Genomic DNA, 18,333 nt, shown 5'->3' with positions numbered 1-18,333 from the left:
CCCGCCCCCCTGGGGGGGGGGGGGGGGGGGGCGTGGCTGCTGTGCCATTGACTTCAATGCACCGCCACGCCCCTGAACGCAGGGAGCCGGCTGGCTTGCACTCCAGTGCATTCCAGAGGCCGAACACTGGAACACAGGCTTTGTGATGTGAACCGGCCCTTAGTCACTTGTGGAAGATCCTTTAACAAGCAGCTCTTCTGCTGGCATGGGAGCCAGTTCTGTACATGGTTAGGAGAGCGCGGTGGTGGTGCACTGCTCTCCGAGCTAGGTACATGAGTGTTCCAATCTAAATTATTACTGAGGCAACTCTCTAGTGTCTGGGGAGCCTCGGCAGGGCTTCCTGGATAATGGTCTTGGATAAGGTAAATGAGAGAGCGCCAGACTGGAAATGTGATTCTTTATCCATCTAATAAAGAAAACTGCCAACATGTTTCAGGGGTTCCTGTTGAGGTTCCCTTCATTAGGGCTTACGAATATTGTACTGAGGGGTTCTGGATGAATGGCTGACGTTTGTATTGGTGTATATTGAGAATGTGGTTGGAGCCTGAAGGTCTAGGCTGCTAAACCAGTGACCGGCACCAGCTCTGACCACATCCTAAATATATTTACAGTGTAGCTCCATATTTCAAACCGTGCTCACCCCTCCCTGGACAAGCTAATGTGCTGAAAGCCATCAGTCCCTGTATTTATAAAATACATTTTATAAATGGAGTTTAACACTTCTAGACCTCTTTAACCCCTTCCCACCAGCTGATCACATATATGTGGCATCATGGAGGTGGGCCTGTGCAGGCACATATATGCATTTGGCTGGGGTTGCTGTGTTGTGGTGGTGGCAGAGTGTATTATCACGTGGCCCCAGCATTGTGGCTGCCCTGTCACTGATGGCTCCCAGTCACATAGTCATAATCGTGAGCCGTTTGGACCGGATTCTGATTACGTAATCACTGTGACAGCCAATCGTGAGCCCATGTAATACCCACTGATGTGGGGCGTCGTATGCCGGCTCAAAGGGGTTAAAGTAAACCTTTACATTCCCCAATCATGTACACCTAGTGATACCTTCCCACTCCATTAGTTGTTTTTTTAAATGTTCTCTTCCTTTCTGCTAAATGTGCAGCATAAGTGGACTAAACACAGGAGGTGGAGGGTGTTATGTGCAGCCGATCATTGGCAGCCTGGCTTCACCTCTGCAGGGTACTGTGTGGGAGGCAAGATGGCAGTACCTGATAGGAGAATATTTGTGTCTATAGAGTTTTGTCCAATAATTTTGCACCCTTGAGTGGTTTGTAACACATGCATACATACATGCATGCATACATACATACATACATACATACATACATCTCAGTGATTGAACTCTTAAACTATCTTTATCTTCCTCAGCGAGATGCTACATGATGCCCATTCTGAGCTACAGAAGAAGAGAGAGTACATAGAGACACTGGAGCCCAAAGCTGACCTGAACAGTAAGTAGACGTCACATTTAATTCTAGCCAGTCAGTCTTGTGATTTCCGCACCTCTGGCACACTGCACAGCCAGAAAGGTGATGCACATTCACTGTGTTTGTTTTTTTTTTGCTGTCTGCCTGGGGTTCTCTTTTTTAATTCAGTTCTTTGCTCAGTAACTATTGTAGGGATGTCATCCGTCATGATATCTGGGGATTTTGACGTGTTTCCTGTGTGTGGGGGAGGAGATTCCATCTCGTGATGCTGTCCTGGAAGACTAATGGAAATAGAGTTACCGGTAAGTCCTAACTCTGAATTTTTTTTGCTGGCTCTGTTTCCTCAGTGTCCAAGAAAGTGGATGAGTTGCAGCAGATCCTGCGACAGAAGGAGGAAGACATGCGCGCCATGGAGGAGAGGTACAAGCGATATGTGGAAAAAGCACGCACGGTGAGTAGTAGTCAATCAGACTGCACTTGAGACCTTAAAGTATGGTGGCTGTGGATAACGGGTCCATGAATAGGTACTTACAGCCTCAACTTGTCCAATCCAGGGAGACAAAGCATCAGCTTGCCGTAGTGAACACAAACTCCGCTAAACATTTCAAATCTTGGCTGACATTTCGTAAATGGGTTGCATCATTTGTTAACTTGACCATATGCCCCCTTTGCACCCCCTGTGTCAAGACCGCACTGCCACCTCAGCCGGCAGGTACATGAGCCATCATTCTGAGCTATGGGAGGGAGGCACCACAGTTTGTACACAACCCATTTTGTGTCAGACGTATAATGAGAGGGTCAGTAGACTGGTGACCCCGGTAGTTCTACTGATTAAGTAAGTCATGGTTACACTTGTGAGAAGCCTGTGACTTCACAGAAAAGGTATCCCAATAAGAATCGTATACTTCTGTCAGAAGGTCACACCACTAGATGTGGCCAGGACCAAAAGGATTGCTATTACCTATACACTGAAAGCGGAACTAAACTACTTGGGAATATTGGGGCCCTCAGGAGCCTTTGCCACAATGTGCAAGTATGTTGAGCGTATGTGCACATTATGGCTTGCTTACCTTGTTATTGCCCTTCTCCATTGGTGCAACGGCCATGGTTCCCCTCATTCACTGACAACTCCATCTTCTGGTTTTGGAGTCTTCAGCCATCTTGATTGACAGGCCCAGAGTGGCGGAGGGGTTACTACTTCCTGGCGCAGAATAGTGTCTGGTATGTACACTGAGCTGTGCATGCTCTGCTCACTGTACACTCGGATACAATAGAGCTCACAGGCAGGGTGAAGACCTTTCTTTCATTTTGAGCCCTAGTTTATTGATCCTTTAACTGATGTATTACTCTTGTCAGGATATGAAATGTTTATTTGATGGCCCAATAACCCGGTAACGGTATTGGTTACAGGCTGTGGTACTATTGCAGATATTTCTTGTATGTGCAGGTTATTAAGACTTTGGAGCCCAGACAGCAGAATTACGTCGCTCCTGAAGTCCAGGCCCTAAAGAACCAGCTACAGGAGAAGCAGACGCGAATCCGGCATTTAGAGGTGAGCAAGAGGGGCGCCATTTTGTATCTGAACAGGAAATGGGTAAATCAGGCTTCCAATTTAAAAGCAGAATGTAGATATTCTGGAGTTTTGCTTTAAACTTGTTAAGGGGATTCACTCTGTGCCCTGGAACCCTTCCGGAGTTCCCCCAAGTGTTTAATGTTTCCATACACACAGGACTGTATACATCATGCCATTGAACCGTATCTTTAGTACACTGTGCTAACAATCATTGCCTTTCTTATGAGTGATCTTTTGTTTCGCCTCCTTTGTTGCTTTTATTCCTCCTAAAGCAAGGTAAAGATAATGCTTTAGTTTTTTTTCCCCTCTCCTTGCAGAATGACTTTGAGAAGACAAAATCTCAGCGAGACCAAGAAGAAAAACTTATAATAAGTGCCTGGTATAATATGGTGAGTGAGTCTCATTTGTGAATAATTGTACAGCGATGTCATTGTGTGCACACTGGAAGCCTTTATGTGCCCAGTAGCAGTGTGCAGAGACCCCTGAACCCCACTAACAGCTGGCAACCCTTGCCTCCTGAGGGTTAGTTACAACCTCTATAGTTTGTACATTTTTGCCACTGGTGCATTGGCAGCGTTTAGAGCAGGGGTAGCCAAACTCCGGCCCTCCAGCTGTGGTGAAACTACAAATTCCATGATGCATCTCTCTCCAAGAGTCGTGGCTGTGAGAATCTTACAATGCCTCATGGGATTTGTAGTTCCACCACAGCTGAGTTTGGCTACGCTTGGTTTAGAACATTCCTCTGGTCAGAATATTCTGCCTCTTACTGCACATTAGTCACGGTACATGGTATCAGTGTTGCAATGGAGAGAAAAGAGTCACTCTAAAACAGGATATCAGGGCCAGTGCTCAGGGGGCAAACTAAAACTGCTAAACATCAAGGAGCAGCGTCCATTGTAAGTGATTTCATCAGCATTTGAAATGGCTTAAAATTCTTTTGACTTTTTATTGTCACTTTAAAGCTGAACTCCAACCTTCCCTTCAGTCTTGCGCGGTTGTACCGGCTCCTCTCCTGCACTGACCTATCTTACTCTGATTTCTCTGCACCCTGAGTTTCTCACAATTTGTATTAGAAGCTACAGAAAGTCAGCTAGAGCCCGCCTCATTTCCCGGCTAGAGGACATCCAGCACCATGTAGCCCTTTCCTCTCCAGCCTGGCTGTCCCTGGCCCTCCCCTTTCATTCATTGGATTTCAGTTCTTGCATGGAGACTTCGCATCACATGTGGGCATCACCACAGCTTCCTGTTTTCAATAAGCTATTTACAGGACCCTTCCAGCATCTCCCACCAGCCAGGATCTGCCTGCATTGCATAGGGAGGCACAAAGACCCAATAATGACATCACTGGTTCTAAAATAAGGGATGTCATAAAAACTGAGCGGTTTTATCATTTAATTAGCATGTGATGAGGGGAAAGGAGGAACCAAGGAAGGTAAAATATAAGATTAGACGTCAGCCTTAATGGCTCCTTTCTTTCTTTCCAGGGCATGACTCTCCAGCAGAAGATCACAGATGAGAGGACTCAGGTCGCCAACGGCGCCCAATCCTTCCTGGCTCAACAGCGGCTCGCCACCAACGCCAGACGCAGCCAGCTTTCCCGCACCTCCTTGCTGCCCAGATACATCAGCTCTGAGAAGCGTCAGAGCCTTTCCTGAACCTGCTGAGAGCTATAGACATTTCAGAACAAACTACAGGATAGAACGCTAGGCCTCAAATAAGCTATGGGCTGCCAGACCCTGCGGGGAGCCCAGTATCCTAATAACGGGGATTAGGGATCTATCTTTTGATATCCTTGGTCTCTCTCCTGCCTAGGGAGCCTGGCAAGTGTTTTTATCCAATGAATCTCCCCTTTAGTGAAGGGGAGCTGCCTTTTTATCCATTGCTGCCGCCTTTTTAACGCCATGTAGATATAACCCAGAAACTGTCCCATAATGCCCCTGCACGCTCCCTCACAGCCCCCACTCTACAGACAATCACTATTATTTCACCTTCTTTGTAAGGGAATGTGGTCGTATCGCTTACTTTATACACCGATGAGCATCTTTATGTCCTGCTGATTGGCCAAAGTGTCATGTGGCATACTAAGCCTGGCGCAGCCTCATGGGCACTGCCGTTCAGCCAGTCAGCAGGAATAAGAGATGTCCACTCCCTTTTATATATGGTACTGTTCAATGTCCTTTTAAACAAAGAGTAAAATGTAGTTTTATAAGAGATATTTTTAATGCAGAGGAAATATTTTAATGAAATACTATGGACACATCCGTTTTGAAAGTCATAAACACATGTATTTGTTCTAAAAATGTTTCTTCTATTTAGATGTCGGTCCTTGAGAAAGCACCCAGGGTCACCCACTGGGTCTCCCTTATGTCCATTGCAGCTGCCTTGCTGAGATGTGAACTGATCAGTCCCAGGGTAACGGATCGCCACCTAGTGGCTGTTTTAGTTTACTACAAGCAAGACAGACTGACAAGTTTTGGGGACCTGAGAGTTGCTTTTTCGCATGACTGCTGCACTTTACTAGTTGAGCACAAACCAAAGGCCTCTCCTAAGACACGTCCACCTTCCTCCTTAATGTCCATCACTTCTTTTTAGCTGTTTGGCAGATACCGAGCTATTAGCGGCTCCACATCCAATATGAATTTTGTCCCTTTTTTAAGTCTTATTTGCTAACGGGTCTTGTAGGAAACACAGGTACCCAAACCAGCCAATCAGTGTTTCGATTCCTCGGAACTCTTCAAACGTGATTGGCTGGTATTGGTTCCTGGAAAGCCCCACTCCCCCATCAGTATTTTTTCACCTTCCTATGTGTTGTCACCATCTCACGGTACAGGCCATCCAATGACTGTCATTGATGTCCTTTACAAATATATTTTAAGATTTGTTTTATTTATAGTTTTGTGATTTAATGTCAGGTATGTGATCTTCAGGCATTTGTTCTCCTTTTCTTTTACCGTTAATATGCAAGCCGTAATAAAGTCAGTCTAAAAGCTGTGAGCATGTGCAGGATGCAGACCCCAGAAGCAGCCTATGGAAAATGATTTTCTGAAGGCATCGTTTTATGGTGGTTACCTATTACAGCCGGGGCCCCCATCTGGACATTTCCCAAACTTCAGAAGCTGTGCTAGTTCCAGAGCTGGACATCAAGCACTGTACACCCCTTGAAGACTAGCATTGCTCTTGTCTGGTAGAGCAGTACAAGGCTTTTCTGACAGGTTCCCTTTAATGTGACATCACTAACATCAGTGAGATTTGGTTGCTGTTCCTTGCATTGCCTCACTGAATCTTGCATTATCACAGATCAGCACTGTAAGCATGTTTAAAGTGGGTCAGTCATGTGTCTTAGGACCTGCTGTGTTGTGTACGGGGGGGAGCACTCGGGAGCTCTTTTGTCCCTCTCGGTTTGGGTGTAGACTAGGAAATTCTTGCATACCATGTGAAAGTTGAAGCATATATGCCAACACCGGTTCCAGGGAGGTGAAACTAAAGTGGTCTCTCTGGACTGGACAAGCCCGACCTTCATAGACCTGATGTATCACCGCGGGCATACCGGGAACTCTTCAGGTACCCAAACTAATTCAAACCTGCCTTGAAATTCGATTGTCTGGGGGTCATGACTCCAGTTATGCTGATACATCAGGCCTGTGTGGTCAGAGAGTTGTCCCTATCTACAGGCCATGCAAGGATTGCAGATCCCCATTCTGAGCTCAGGGGGCACAGGGCATGAATTGTGCTTTTATATATTTCCTTTACAGACACCCGGCTGAGCCATTTTTTTAAGGGATTTTCCATCCTCCTAGATCAGATCACAGATTACTTTCTGGTACGTTCTGATCTGCAACTTTTAGCTAGTTGTAGCTTCCTTTTGTGTTCTAGATACATATGAGACCGCACTGAATGGTGTATTCCATTGCCATGGGGCTGGACTCTGGAAAGCAGATTTTTGCTGTACCCCTAGAGCGATTTGTTGTGGCAGCTGAAGAAGCCGATCGATACATGACCAACATGAGCAGTAGGGATCTTGTAGGGAAAAGTGAAGCAGTTAGAAAAGTTGATGGAAAGTATAACCCAGCAAAGGATGGAACAGCCCTTGAAGTCACCAGGCTGTATAGATGTCCGCTTTAAGTGGATCATCTCTCTGATGTTTCCATAAGAAAAAACATTAGTGCCTTGCTGAAAGGGGCTCCCTCTGGATGCATCCAGCTTCTGGTAAACTTGGGGTCTATTTCTGAACAATACATAGAGCTATTAACCCTACACATCTTTATGAAGGTTTCTTCCGTGTAAATAGATGAAAAAACCTCTTATCAAATGTAGTGTAATACTGCATTTTGGCCACTAGAAGGAGCTGAGGAGCATATGAATCTTTCCTTTGCTCATCACCTCCACCTAGTGGCCACAATGCAGTATTACATTACCTACATCCGATTGGAAAAGAAAGTGTATTCAGTTTTGCCTCCTATACACACAGTGAATGTTCAGAAAGATTTGTAGGGTGAATGGCTCTGTGAACTGGTCAGAAATAGACCCCCTTCGGCTTCTCCACCAAGGGCCATGGGTACTTTCTTTGTGAGGCAGAGGCATTGATTGGCGGCTTCACACAGAACCCGCCCCTGACCACAGCGGAGAAGTGTCACACAAGCAAAGGCTAATCAGATCTGGAGGTAGCACACGGGTTTTCCAGAGCTTCAATGTGTGTTCTTATGGAAACGGTAGTGGCTTTAGCCTGTTTTTGACTTTAGTCTTGCTTCACCTTTTTGCTTATGGTTGTAGAGTGAACCTGTCAGAACATATGGGGTCTGCCTCTATTTTCTGTATTAAAGGTACAGGCTTCAGGGAGGTCACCCCCGCCCTTCCTTTACTATTTAATGGAGTGGTAGGCAACCCCATCATTCCTCTGGGAGTCATACATGTGGCTGCCAGTCTGGCAATGCCTTATGGGACTTGTAGTTCCACAACAGCTGGAGTGCTGAGATTGGCCACCCCTGAGTCGCCGGCATGGAATACGCAGGTTAGGGGTCCCGACTTAACTGGTATGTACTTGTTGCAGATCAGCGACTCACTAACACTATTGGAAGCTCCCATGATTCCTTATAAACTGGATCCCCCCATGTATGTTACTGCTTAGGATTACAGTAGGCCTGGTCCTTCTGATGCAGGAAAAATCTAACCCATTAAAACAAAATGCTTTTTTTTTTTTTTTACACTTTTTATTCTCCTTTCTGTAGAGTTGTTTTGTATGATTTTTGGTTGTGTATTTATATATGCGAGCTGTGACAAGCTCTCCGTTGCTTTTGCCGTCTTCGTCCTATATAGATGTTTTATCCAGGTTTTCTGTTCTTGCTTTTTATGGTACTGCATACGTGGTAGCTATAATGTCATAGACCAGGGCTGGGCAACTCCAGCCCTCTGGCTGTGCTTTAACTACAAATCCCAGCATGCCTCTGGGAGTCATGCCTGGAACTGTCAGCCTTTCAATGCCTCCTGGGACTTGTAGTTCCACAACAGCTGGAGGGCCGGAGTTGACCACCGCTGCCATAGATGCGTTGCTTTCAGTTATTTGGTTCTGAATGTCCACCCCAATAATGATCTTTTTTTTAAAAGTTGCAGTAGTTTTGGTTGTGCTGTATGAGCCGGCAGCCACTAGGTGGTGCTAGAGAACGCATGCAATAACCTGATGAGGATTGAGGCTCTTCTGACCTTTTGTGGAACTAAAACCCCCAGCAAGCCTTGTCAGCCAATGGCTGTTGCAGCATTATGGGAGGCGTACTGCTCTTCCTTCACGCACATGCAAATCTCGTTCCTCATTTCAGTCAGCGCAACAGAATTCTGAACTTCTAAAAGGTTAACGGTGACCATGATATTCATAGTTGTGATGTCACGGAAGCTCCAGACTCCGTTTTACTAGCTGCTCATTGTTCTTCTTTAGTCACGTTGTTTTTAGACTCTTTTATACACTACAAATAAAGTTTTATTTCTCTTTTTTTATTAAATCCGCCCTCGTCTCCTCTTCTTTTTTTTTAATAGACTGCTAGTAGTAGAGGATTGAAATGTTCTGATGGCTACAGACATGACATGTGACCGATCTGGATGACGCCAATGTTTATCTCAATGTGCCTGCTCGTTGCTTCATAACATTCAAACTTTTGAGCCCATTGGGTTTGCTTGGCTGAATTTGTATCACACTGAGAGCTCTGCATGAATAGTTGTAGTCTAAATTATCCCACCCCCATTTCATATTATTATACAGGATTTATATAGTGCCAACAGTTTGCGCAGCCCTTTACAATACAATTCAAGACAAGATGGTGAGGTGGGCCCTGCCCCTGAGGGCTTACAATCTAAAAAGGGAGGGGGAAATGATACATGAGGAGGTGTCTGTGTGGGGATGAATTGTATTGGAAGGTGATGGTTGAGCGGTTAGGTTGAGGTGGGATAGGCTTCCCTGAAGAGATGAGTCTTTAGGGATCGCCTAAAGGCAGTCAGTGGGAGATAGACGGACAGGTTGGGGTAAAGAGTTCCAGAGAATGGGAGAGACTCTAGAGAAGTCGTGGAGGTGAGTATGTGAGGAGTTGACTAGGGAGCTGGAAAGCAGGAGGTCTTGGGAAGAGCGGAGTGGACGGTTAGGGTGATATTTTGAGACAAGGTCTAAGATATATCCGTGATGGAAGCCAGTGGAGGGATCGGCAGAGGGGGGTTGCAGACACTGAGCGGTCAGGTGGATGAGTCTAGCAGCTGCATTCATGATAGACTGAAGGGGGGAGGAGCCTGTGTAGTGGAAGGCCAATGAGGAAGGAGTTGGAATAGTCAAGACGAGAAATAACAAGGGAGTGGATGAGTAATTTTGCGGTGTCATTGGCGTATTTTGGAGATGTTACGAAGGTGAAGGCGGCAGGATTTGGATAGTGAGGGTCTGGTACATTAATAGGGGAAGTTGATTGGACAGTGGCGATCTGATCCCGAATTGTATCTATTTTGTTTTTGAAATGAGTGGCAATGTCCTCGGCAGTGAGCGAGGTTCATATGGGGTTTATTGGCAACATTTACAAACTTTCAGTTGTTTGTAATCAACAAATCAAAATAAAACCAATTGCAATAGATCAGCACATCGAATATTTCAAGTGATTCCCCAAATCCAACTGAAAATGCAACTTTTCATGACTTCTGCGGTCTCAAAATGATTCAGCCATTCTAGGCCAGGAATCTTTAGGCAAACCTTCATGGTAAGCATCTATAGTACTTAGTAGAGCACCCTGTTGATGCTGGGACCTGCTGCAAGCGAGATGCATAGCCAGACAACAGCTTCTGGCAATGTTCCTGAGTAACCTTATCCCGTTCCTCATGAGCAATGGCCTCCAGTTCACAAATATTCTCGGGTTTGTGTGCTGCAACCGCCTTCTTTAAATCCCACCAGAGATTTGTCTATGGGGCTCAAGTCATGTGACTGTAATAGCCACTGTAGAATCTTCCTGGACTTCTGCAACCAAGCCTTGGTGGAACCTGAAGTATACTTGGGATCATTGTCCTGTTGGAAGGTCCAAAGACGCCCAGCTTCAGTTTCCTCACAGACGGCATGACATTTTCTCCCAGGGATTTCCTGATACTTCAATTAATCCATCTTTCCTTCCACACGCTGCTGGTTTCCAGTGTCAGAGGATGCAGCCTGTAGGCGGTGTTCTTTGCAGAGCTTCCTTATTCTTCCGCTAATCCATAGGGCCGAAAAGGTTCCAGTTTTGTTCCAATGCTCCACAGAACAAAATCTCAAGACTTCTGTGGCTTATTTCTATGATTTTGGGCATATGGGAGCCGACTTTTCTTGTGCTTTTGGGTCACAAGTGGTGGATGTCTTGGAGTTCTGGCATTGGAAACCACCTGCCTTTAGTGCGTGCCTTACTGTGCAATCTGAAGCCTCTGTGCCTGTGGCCACCAAGTCTTGCTGCCGGTCTTTTATAGTCACTCAGAGGTTTTTCTTAACCTGCCTTCTAAGATGTGTGCGTACAGTATGAATAGAATCCCTCACAGATCTTGTGAGGGATTCTATTCATACGGTCTGTGAGGAAGCTGAAGCTTAGGCGTCACTGGACCTTCCAACAGAACAATGATCCCAAGCATACCTCACATTCCACCAAGGCTTGGTTCAAGTCCTCCGGGAAGACTCTACAGTGGCTATCGGTCACTTGACTTGATCCCCATAGAAAATCTCTGGTGGGGTTTTAAAGACGGTTGCGGCATGCAAACCCAAGAATAATCGTGAACTGGAGGCCATTGCTCATGAGGGTACAAAGTTCCTCAGGAACGCTGCCAGAAGCTGGTGTCCGGCTATGCATCTCGCTTGCAGCAGGTCATAACAACGAGGGGTTGAATAATTTTCATTACAACTGTACATATAATTACAGCCCAGAAGTTCAAATGTTGTTGGCTTGAGGTTTTCTTCTCAAGACCTCGAGCAACAGATGTATAGAAATGTCAGACTGCCAGCAATAGCTCACACTTAGGGGCTGATCTATAAATCTTGCAGTGCCACTAGATGGAGAATAGGAATTTCCTGTCTTTAGACGGCTGCTCAGCCACGCCCCCTCGTGCTCGCTCGAGCGGCAAATGCCAATATTTGAAAACAGGCAGCGATCCCCGTTAATATACAAGCGATCCGCCGGCTATAGAGCCAGCGGATCGCTTGTATGAGGTCCCGGGATGTGCGCCCCCTCCCGCTGGTTCCAGGCTTCACTGTGCCCAGTGCGAACCCGGGACCAGCACACTGCCTCTGTCACAGGGGAAGGTTGGGTCCCCTCTGCTCTGAAAGAATGCAGAAGTGTTGTATAAGACATCACTTCCACATTCTTGTGCCACTCTCCAGCTTCAGATGCTGGAGAGAAGCTGATAAAGCAGATCTCTTGAAGTGTTTAAAAGGGAACAGTGCCTGAAGCTTTTCATGCCTGCAATTACCTCGGTTAGTCGTCAGATCAATCCGTCCCTTGGATCTCAGACATAATCTGTCGGTGGGGTCCTCACTTCTGCGCAGGTCTTGCTTAAATCAAAACAGTGGCCAGGCTGTGGGCAATCCATTTACATATTCCTAAAAGGAAGCTTCATTGACTTCTGTAGCTGCAGGCACTATGAAATAATTCATTCTTAAAACCTACAGTGCAAGTACTTCCTCTTATTCAGTGGCTTAGCTCAGCCTATCACCTCCTCACAGAATGGACTTAGCTCACCTTTCCACACAGTGACTCACCAGCAGGTAACAGAGTGGGCTACTGAGGTGAATGAGGAGCTGCTCCCTTTCAGCAGTGACCAAGTGGCTCATCTCATCATGCTCCCCCTCCCAGCACTGATGCTGAAGCTTGGTACTCTGTTCCCTACTTCTAACAGTGGCTCAGCTCCCCTTGTATTCATTTGATAACCATGACTCTGTAGCTCAGCTCACTCTGTTACCGTCTCCCATCAGTGACTTAAGAGCCTTTTAATCTCAAATGTAAACACAGAGCAGGAGTACTAGACGAGGGGAGAGCAGAGTGCTGAGACCCAACTCTAATGACTTCAGTGCTTCTCATGTGAATATTGAGAATACATTGCTCCACAGTGCTTGCAGCTTCAGAGGTCAGTGAGGGCTTATTTTAAAGTTAATTTATTGCTGGTTAATAAGTAGCTGCTTGAATGTCCCTCGTCTGACCACAGGCTCACTTTAAGCCCCGCCCCTGTGGTTTTACTGTCAAATGCCAGTCTCTTAAAAGGAGCCTGGAAGGGGGAGCAGGGCTTAACCTCAGCTTGTGCAGAATTTGAGAGTCTCCACCGGGATCAGTTTGAAGAATAATGGAGGTACTTCCAGTCACTGCAGTGTTACATTTCAGCATTGTTGGCTTAGAAATGTTTTATGTCAAATTCCCTTTAAGGTGCCAAAGACTCAAGAGTGCAGCTAGGTATGCCCTACTGATCCTAAGCCCCCTCTGCAGATAGTGGGGTTCATGACATGTTTTTTAAGGGAGTTGTAAAGTCCCAGCACATGCCATCCAGTTGTAACCTCAGCATTGTAGTATGAATACATACTAGAGTTGTTTCTGATAATGCAGTCAAAGCTTACATGGAAAAAAAAAATGCCTTTTATGTAGTGAGCGCCGCCTTCTGTCTGCCCATCACTTCCAACAACTTCCTAGTGTGCTTTGTGTCTCTTTCCCAGCTGCTTGATGTGACTCAATCTCAAGACTACATAGCCCCAGGCCCGGCGCTACCGCAAGGCAAGTCAGGCAGCCGCCTGAGGGCGGAAAAAACAGGGCATTTTGACAAGTACTTTTTGGGCATTTTGACAAAAATGCACCTTGCCTGTGTAGGCAAGAATCCTAGCACCGGCCCTGCATAGCCCAGCAAGCATTAATAACGTCACATTGTTCAGATGTTGAGTTGTAGTTCAGACGGCAGGGACTGTGCGGCTGGCGACACCAACAAATGCATATTGAGTGCATTGAGGAAGTCCCTCCTATGGGCATCTTCAGTTAGTAACGTCTAAATAGATCTGGTTATTAGGTGCGGGGTAGAACTTATAGAAATACATATGACCATAGATACCCTTTGAATGTACAGAAGACGTCACCTCATCTCCCCATGGACAGTTACAATGGTGATCCTGCTAAAAAAATAATAAAGAAACCCACACAGGATGCTGGGACCTTGGAGCACCTCCCAGGTATAAACAGAGGGATTAAGTGTGGGGATTCTCCCTGTAAATGGCCATTGACAGGACACGCAGGGATGACCGGCACCAGAAGGTCTATGACAGGGGTAGGCAACATTTGCACTCCAGCTGCGCTGAAACTACAAGTCCCATAAGGCATTGCAGGATTGGCAGCCACAGGCGTGACTCCCAGGGAGTTTCTAGTTTTACCACAGCTGGAGATCCAGGGTTGCCTGCCCCTGTAATAAAAATGTCAGGGTGACAGCCTTGGAACCAGAACCTCCAAAAGCAAGCTGGCAATGGCAGCTCCCATTTTGTTTTCCCTCACTTACGTCCCCTTTAAGAATGAATTTCTTGCATAATCCCAGCCGTGACTTCTGTAATCTTGGCCAAGAGGCAGTTGCACAACTACAATCCCACATCCGCCACCACAATGCTAACAGGCGTCCTATGGAAGCGCCTGTTACCACAGCAACTGGAATATTGCGGTAGAGCTCTTGTTTGGGAGTAAACAGAATGGTTGCTACGGACAACACTTCCACCTTGTGCTTTCTTTTTACAGCAGGGGTTGCCAACCTCGGCCCTCCAGCTGTTGTGGAACTACAAGTCCCATGAGGCATAGCAAGACTCTTGATAGCCACAGGAATGACTCCCAGAGACAGAAGCATGATGGGATTAGTCGTTTCACCACAGGAGAGGTGCCGAGGTCGACTACCCCTGAGTTTGAATAAAAAAGTAATAAAGAGTATGTGTATAACAAAAAAATGTTTTTATTTAACATTACAAAAAAATACAAAATCCTAAACTGAACGACAGAGTATAAAAATACATGAAATGTCGGCACGAGTAATAAAGCTTTATAAAATGTGCAAAAATTGAAAAAGGAAGAAGGACGAGACTTCCATTGAGCTCCAAGCGTTCCAAAGCTGGACCCCAACAGCCATCCCTCCCCACACCCCTCAATGGAATGCTCTGGGACTCTGTAACCTATAGAAAAGTTTGTTCTTCAAGGGGCCGTGACACAGCTATGACTTTCTGAGCTTAAAGTCACTCTTTGCATTTTGAGTGCCCCCCGCCCCCGTTATGGAGTCTTCCTGGACACTCCGGAGAATACCTTGGGCCCCATTCATACCCGAGTGTGTTGTCACGCTGTTCCCAAATCTCGTCAACGTTCAGTATGAAGAATCCCATCATTCTAAAAGTGAGGGCAGGAACCTCTTACTACTAGATAATTCAGCTTAGTATCTTCAAAGACCAAATTGTGTTCATTTTTTTTGGGTACCACCAAGTCCACCTTGAAGGGAAGCCAACGTTCTTACAATGGCAATGCTCTCTGCATCATGGAAGGCTGTCCAGCACTGGAGAGGAAGTGAAGAGGACCCAGTGTGTCCCAAGACTGGTCTGTGGAGGGAGGTGAGGGGAATGTGGTGGTGGTGGGGGCGGGTCGTGCTGGGGTCGGTATCTGGAAAAAGGTTAGCCTAACCCAAACTGGTAATTTTTAGAGGGTTCAGGTTGTGAAGAGTGTGCTGCAGGTTTCCTCTCTGTAATATAACAGAACAGTCCAGTAACAGGGAACACAAGCGTAATGTCTGTAAATACTAAGCGTAGGAACTCCCACCACCAGACTTAGGAGAAGCTTGTGGTTCAGCCTACCAGCGGCTCCTCTAAACCATTGGCTGGACTGAAGAAGGCCATCATCAAGCAGAGGTTTCTCCATCGTGGTTGGCGGGGATTGTGTCCACCACGGCAGGAACAGCTTCATTAAAGGAAGCAAAAAATTGTTGCGATTCAACATAAAATATGGGAGTGCCAGGTTGACCTTCATCGGCCAGTGCCATTGGGTCAGTGATTGGCGGGTCCTGAGGGCTCTCCGGGCACACGCTATCAGAAGATCCAGACATGGAGCTGGTTGACCTCTTGATGACTGAGAAGCGACTACTGGGTGCTACAAATAGCGTACTGAGAGCAGCAGACGAGGGCGGAGGAGAGGCGCCATTGCCTCCCATGAGGCGGCTAAGCAACGGAAACGCATAGGATAAAGTCTCTTCGTTCAATTCCTCGATGTCTGAGAGGTGCTGGTACTGCATGTCCTCCTTGGCGAGCCTAATTCACAAATAAATGGATACATTTCATCAAAAGATCACCAATGGTTATAATTATAAAGTGGGTGCCAACACGAAGGTCTAAAATATCATAACAGAGCTGAAATGCTACATTTGTGGTCCCGAAGACCGTGTGATTGGGTCCTGTGGTCCCTGATGAAGGGGAGGATCAGAGTGGCTGATCCTTCCCTTCAACAGAGGTCATGTGACACAATACATAGGCTATGGATTATGTTGAGGAGCAGAATTTTCCCCAGTAAAGTAAGGTACATCAGCCCTGGTATAGCAAAACCAAAATCAAAGATGGGTGGTACGTACGCCATGTCAAACGTGGATCCCTGGAAGGAAGGTTGGTACTTCTGGAATAAGGTGGCTGCTGTGTACGGCGGACGAGGATCTGAATCATTCCAGTATCGATCCTTCACCAGAACAGGAACGTCACCATACATCTCATCCACTGCCAGCATGGACACCTAGAAGGAGAGCCAAGAGGTCACCCCCGTGCAATGACATGAACTGGACATGTCTGGAACGAGGACATCAGAGAAGGCCCAACACCATCTCAATGACACATCTGATACCACATGGCCAGCCAATGGAAACAAGCTCATGACTAATGTGTATGACCCGGCTTTGTGCATGGAGTGGCCCTTGAAGAGTCAAACTATTCTTCATATTTGGCTTCTGCTTTGCGTAAACCCCAAAACACATTGGCTGTCAACGCTTAATGGACCCTTCATTTGTGACAAAGAAAAATTAATACCTGGACATCCTTTCACTCCATTCAGGGCAGGAGAGGAGGGAGGGGGAGGAGTCACTGTTCTGACCCATTTTCTGTGTGTGTGTTATATGAGCTTCAGCTACTGAGCTCTATAAACACTTGATACTGCATTTAGTGCAAAATACAAGCAAGGGGTTAGCTTCAATGAGAGTCGTGGTATACTTACCCTTCCAGGGGGGTGACTAGTGAACCCCCAGGAGTGTAGAATAGTGTCCCATGCCCATCACTGTGGTTCCATATGCTGGTCCTTGTGTCACTACTATGTCCTATGTTTTTTCTTTTTGAAATGTTTTTATCTAGTAATGGAAGCATGAGGCTGGAGAGCCCAGAGTGAGCCAAACGTCTGATAAAAGGACATCTCATGGTCACCTACCCCCTGCCAGAGTAGACCGGGCTGGGGCTCTGCAGAATAGCCATCATACTCCACTTTGAGGAACATTAGACTTTTTTGGGGACTTTCCCCTTTTCTTAGCACGAGCGTGTCCTCAGGGGGCTCAGACCATTAGCTGGGCGACTCATCAACATAAAACACAACCAAGAAACGTTGTTCTGTACCTGGAAATTCCGGTCAATCAATAAATTGGTTTCAAAGTCATCATCGTCCTCACCAAACGGATTAATCAGCTGCTCTCCCACCTTGTGAGGGAAGGAAGCAGAATATGAAGTCATGTTTGCGGGTCCAAGAATCAGCTTTGCTAAAACCAACACAAGAGGAAAACTTTATACCGACCTTCAGCCAGCCGGCATAGAAGAAGAACTGAAGGAGGGTGAAGACGGGGACATAGAGGTCCAGGTCGTGGCCGGAGTAGCCCTGGACCGGATCCAGGAACTGGCGTCCTATCAGGCAGGTGAGGAAATAGCTGTATACGGCGATGGTCACTACCTGAGACCAGAGAGAGAGAGAGAATGTAAATATGAAATCTAATCAACAAGGAGGCTAGAAGAGTGTTCTGTGTGTTTTATATTAAAGCAGAACTCTGGGATCAGCAAATATCCTCATACAAGAGTCATGCGTGTTCTTCCTGGATTCTTGGTGAGCTTTGTGTATTTCTTCCAGATCTGTGCAGTAATCCAGTGTGAGACTTGGGGGTTCCTGTAATAAAGACCACTCACTGCCCTCTCTCCTTGTGCAGGGTGACCAGTCTTGTCTCTGCCCCTTTCTGTCATAAAGACCGGTCACTGCTACCCTCTCTTTGTGCAGGGTGACTGGTCTCGTCTCCGCCCCCCCCTGTAATAAAGATCAATCACTGCTGCTCTCTCCTTGTGCAGGGTGACTGGTCTTGTCTCTGCCCCCTCCTGTAGTAGGTGGGGCCTGCTGGGTTCCTCCCACAGCAATATGCACAGGATATGTGCAGCGCAGTGATGATGTCTAAGGCCCTGTTCACATTGAGCGATTTATCGCACTGTAATTCCCGCGATATCGTGGCTATTTACAGCGAGATATCGCTCTTCAATGCTTTGCAATGGGGCAAAGGGTCCTGCTGTCGCGGGTCGTGTGTCGCTACAGCAGGACCCTTTCTGGAGCGGCAAATCGCGCGATAGCGATCAAAATGCAAATCGCGTGACAAACGCGCGATTTGCCAATCGCCAAGTGTGAATGGGGCCTAATACTTTTATATGGAAAAAAAATCCTGTTTTTGGAAAGGCATTTGGTGCACAAAAAGTGGATTTATATATTTTGTGGTTTCAGCGGAATATATTTAAATTGTTTTCTTGTGCCCGGAGTTCAGCATTAAGTGGACTATGGAAAAATAATTGGGGGGGGGGGG

The 18,333-nt window shown here is 46.5% G+C and overlaps 2 protein-coding genes across 2 annotated transcripts in view; one reads left to right on the top strand and one right to left on the bottom strand.

Annotated features, from left to right (window-relative positions):
- HOOK2 (hook microtubule tethering protein 2) overlaps positions 1–4,997 on the top strand; it is a 29,382-nt gene extending 24,385 nt beyond the window's left edge. Inside the window, exons 18-22 of the mRNA XM_018572732.1 lie at positions 1,387–1,469; positions 1,793–1,896; positions 2,893–2,997; positions 3,336–3,407; positions 4,503–4,997. Coding sequence (XP_018428234.1) covers positions 1,387–1,469; positions 1,793–1,896; positions 2,893–2,997; positions 3,336–3,407; positions 4,503–4,673 — 535 coding nt within the window. The 3' untranslated portion in view covers positions 4,674–4,997. The remainder of the gene's footprint in view (positions 1–1,386; positions 1,470–1,792; positions 1,897–2,892; positions 2,998–3,335; positions 3,408–4,502) is intronic.
- A 10,381-nt stretch (positions 4,998–15,378) lies between these two features.
- The window catches only part of BEST2 (bestrophin 2), an 8,057-nt gene continuing 5,102 nt past the window's right edge, over positions 15,379–18,333 (bottom strand). Inside the window, 4 exon segments of the mRNA XM_018572731.1 lie at positions 15,379–15,784; positions 16,102–16,256; positions 17,120–17,200; positions 17,295–17,447. Of these exon segments, the coding sequence (XP_018428233.1) occupies positions 15,379–15,784; positions 16,102–16,256; positions 17,120–17,200; positions 17,295–17,447 (795 nt within the window).

Source organism: Nanorana parkeri, unplaced genomic scaffold (assembly GCF_000935625.1).
Source record: "Nanorana parkeri isolate BGI_ZX_2015 unplaced genomic scaffold, ASM93562v1 scaffold2117, whole genome shotgun sequence".
Taxonomy (NCBI): Eukaryota; Metazoa; Chordata; class Amphibia; order Anura; family Dicroglossidae; genus Nanorana; species Nanorana parkeri.
Note: the sequence above shows the minus strand (reverse complement) of the source record. Positions and strands in the feature narration are given on the sequence as shown.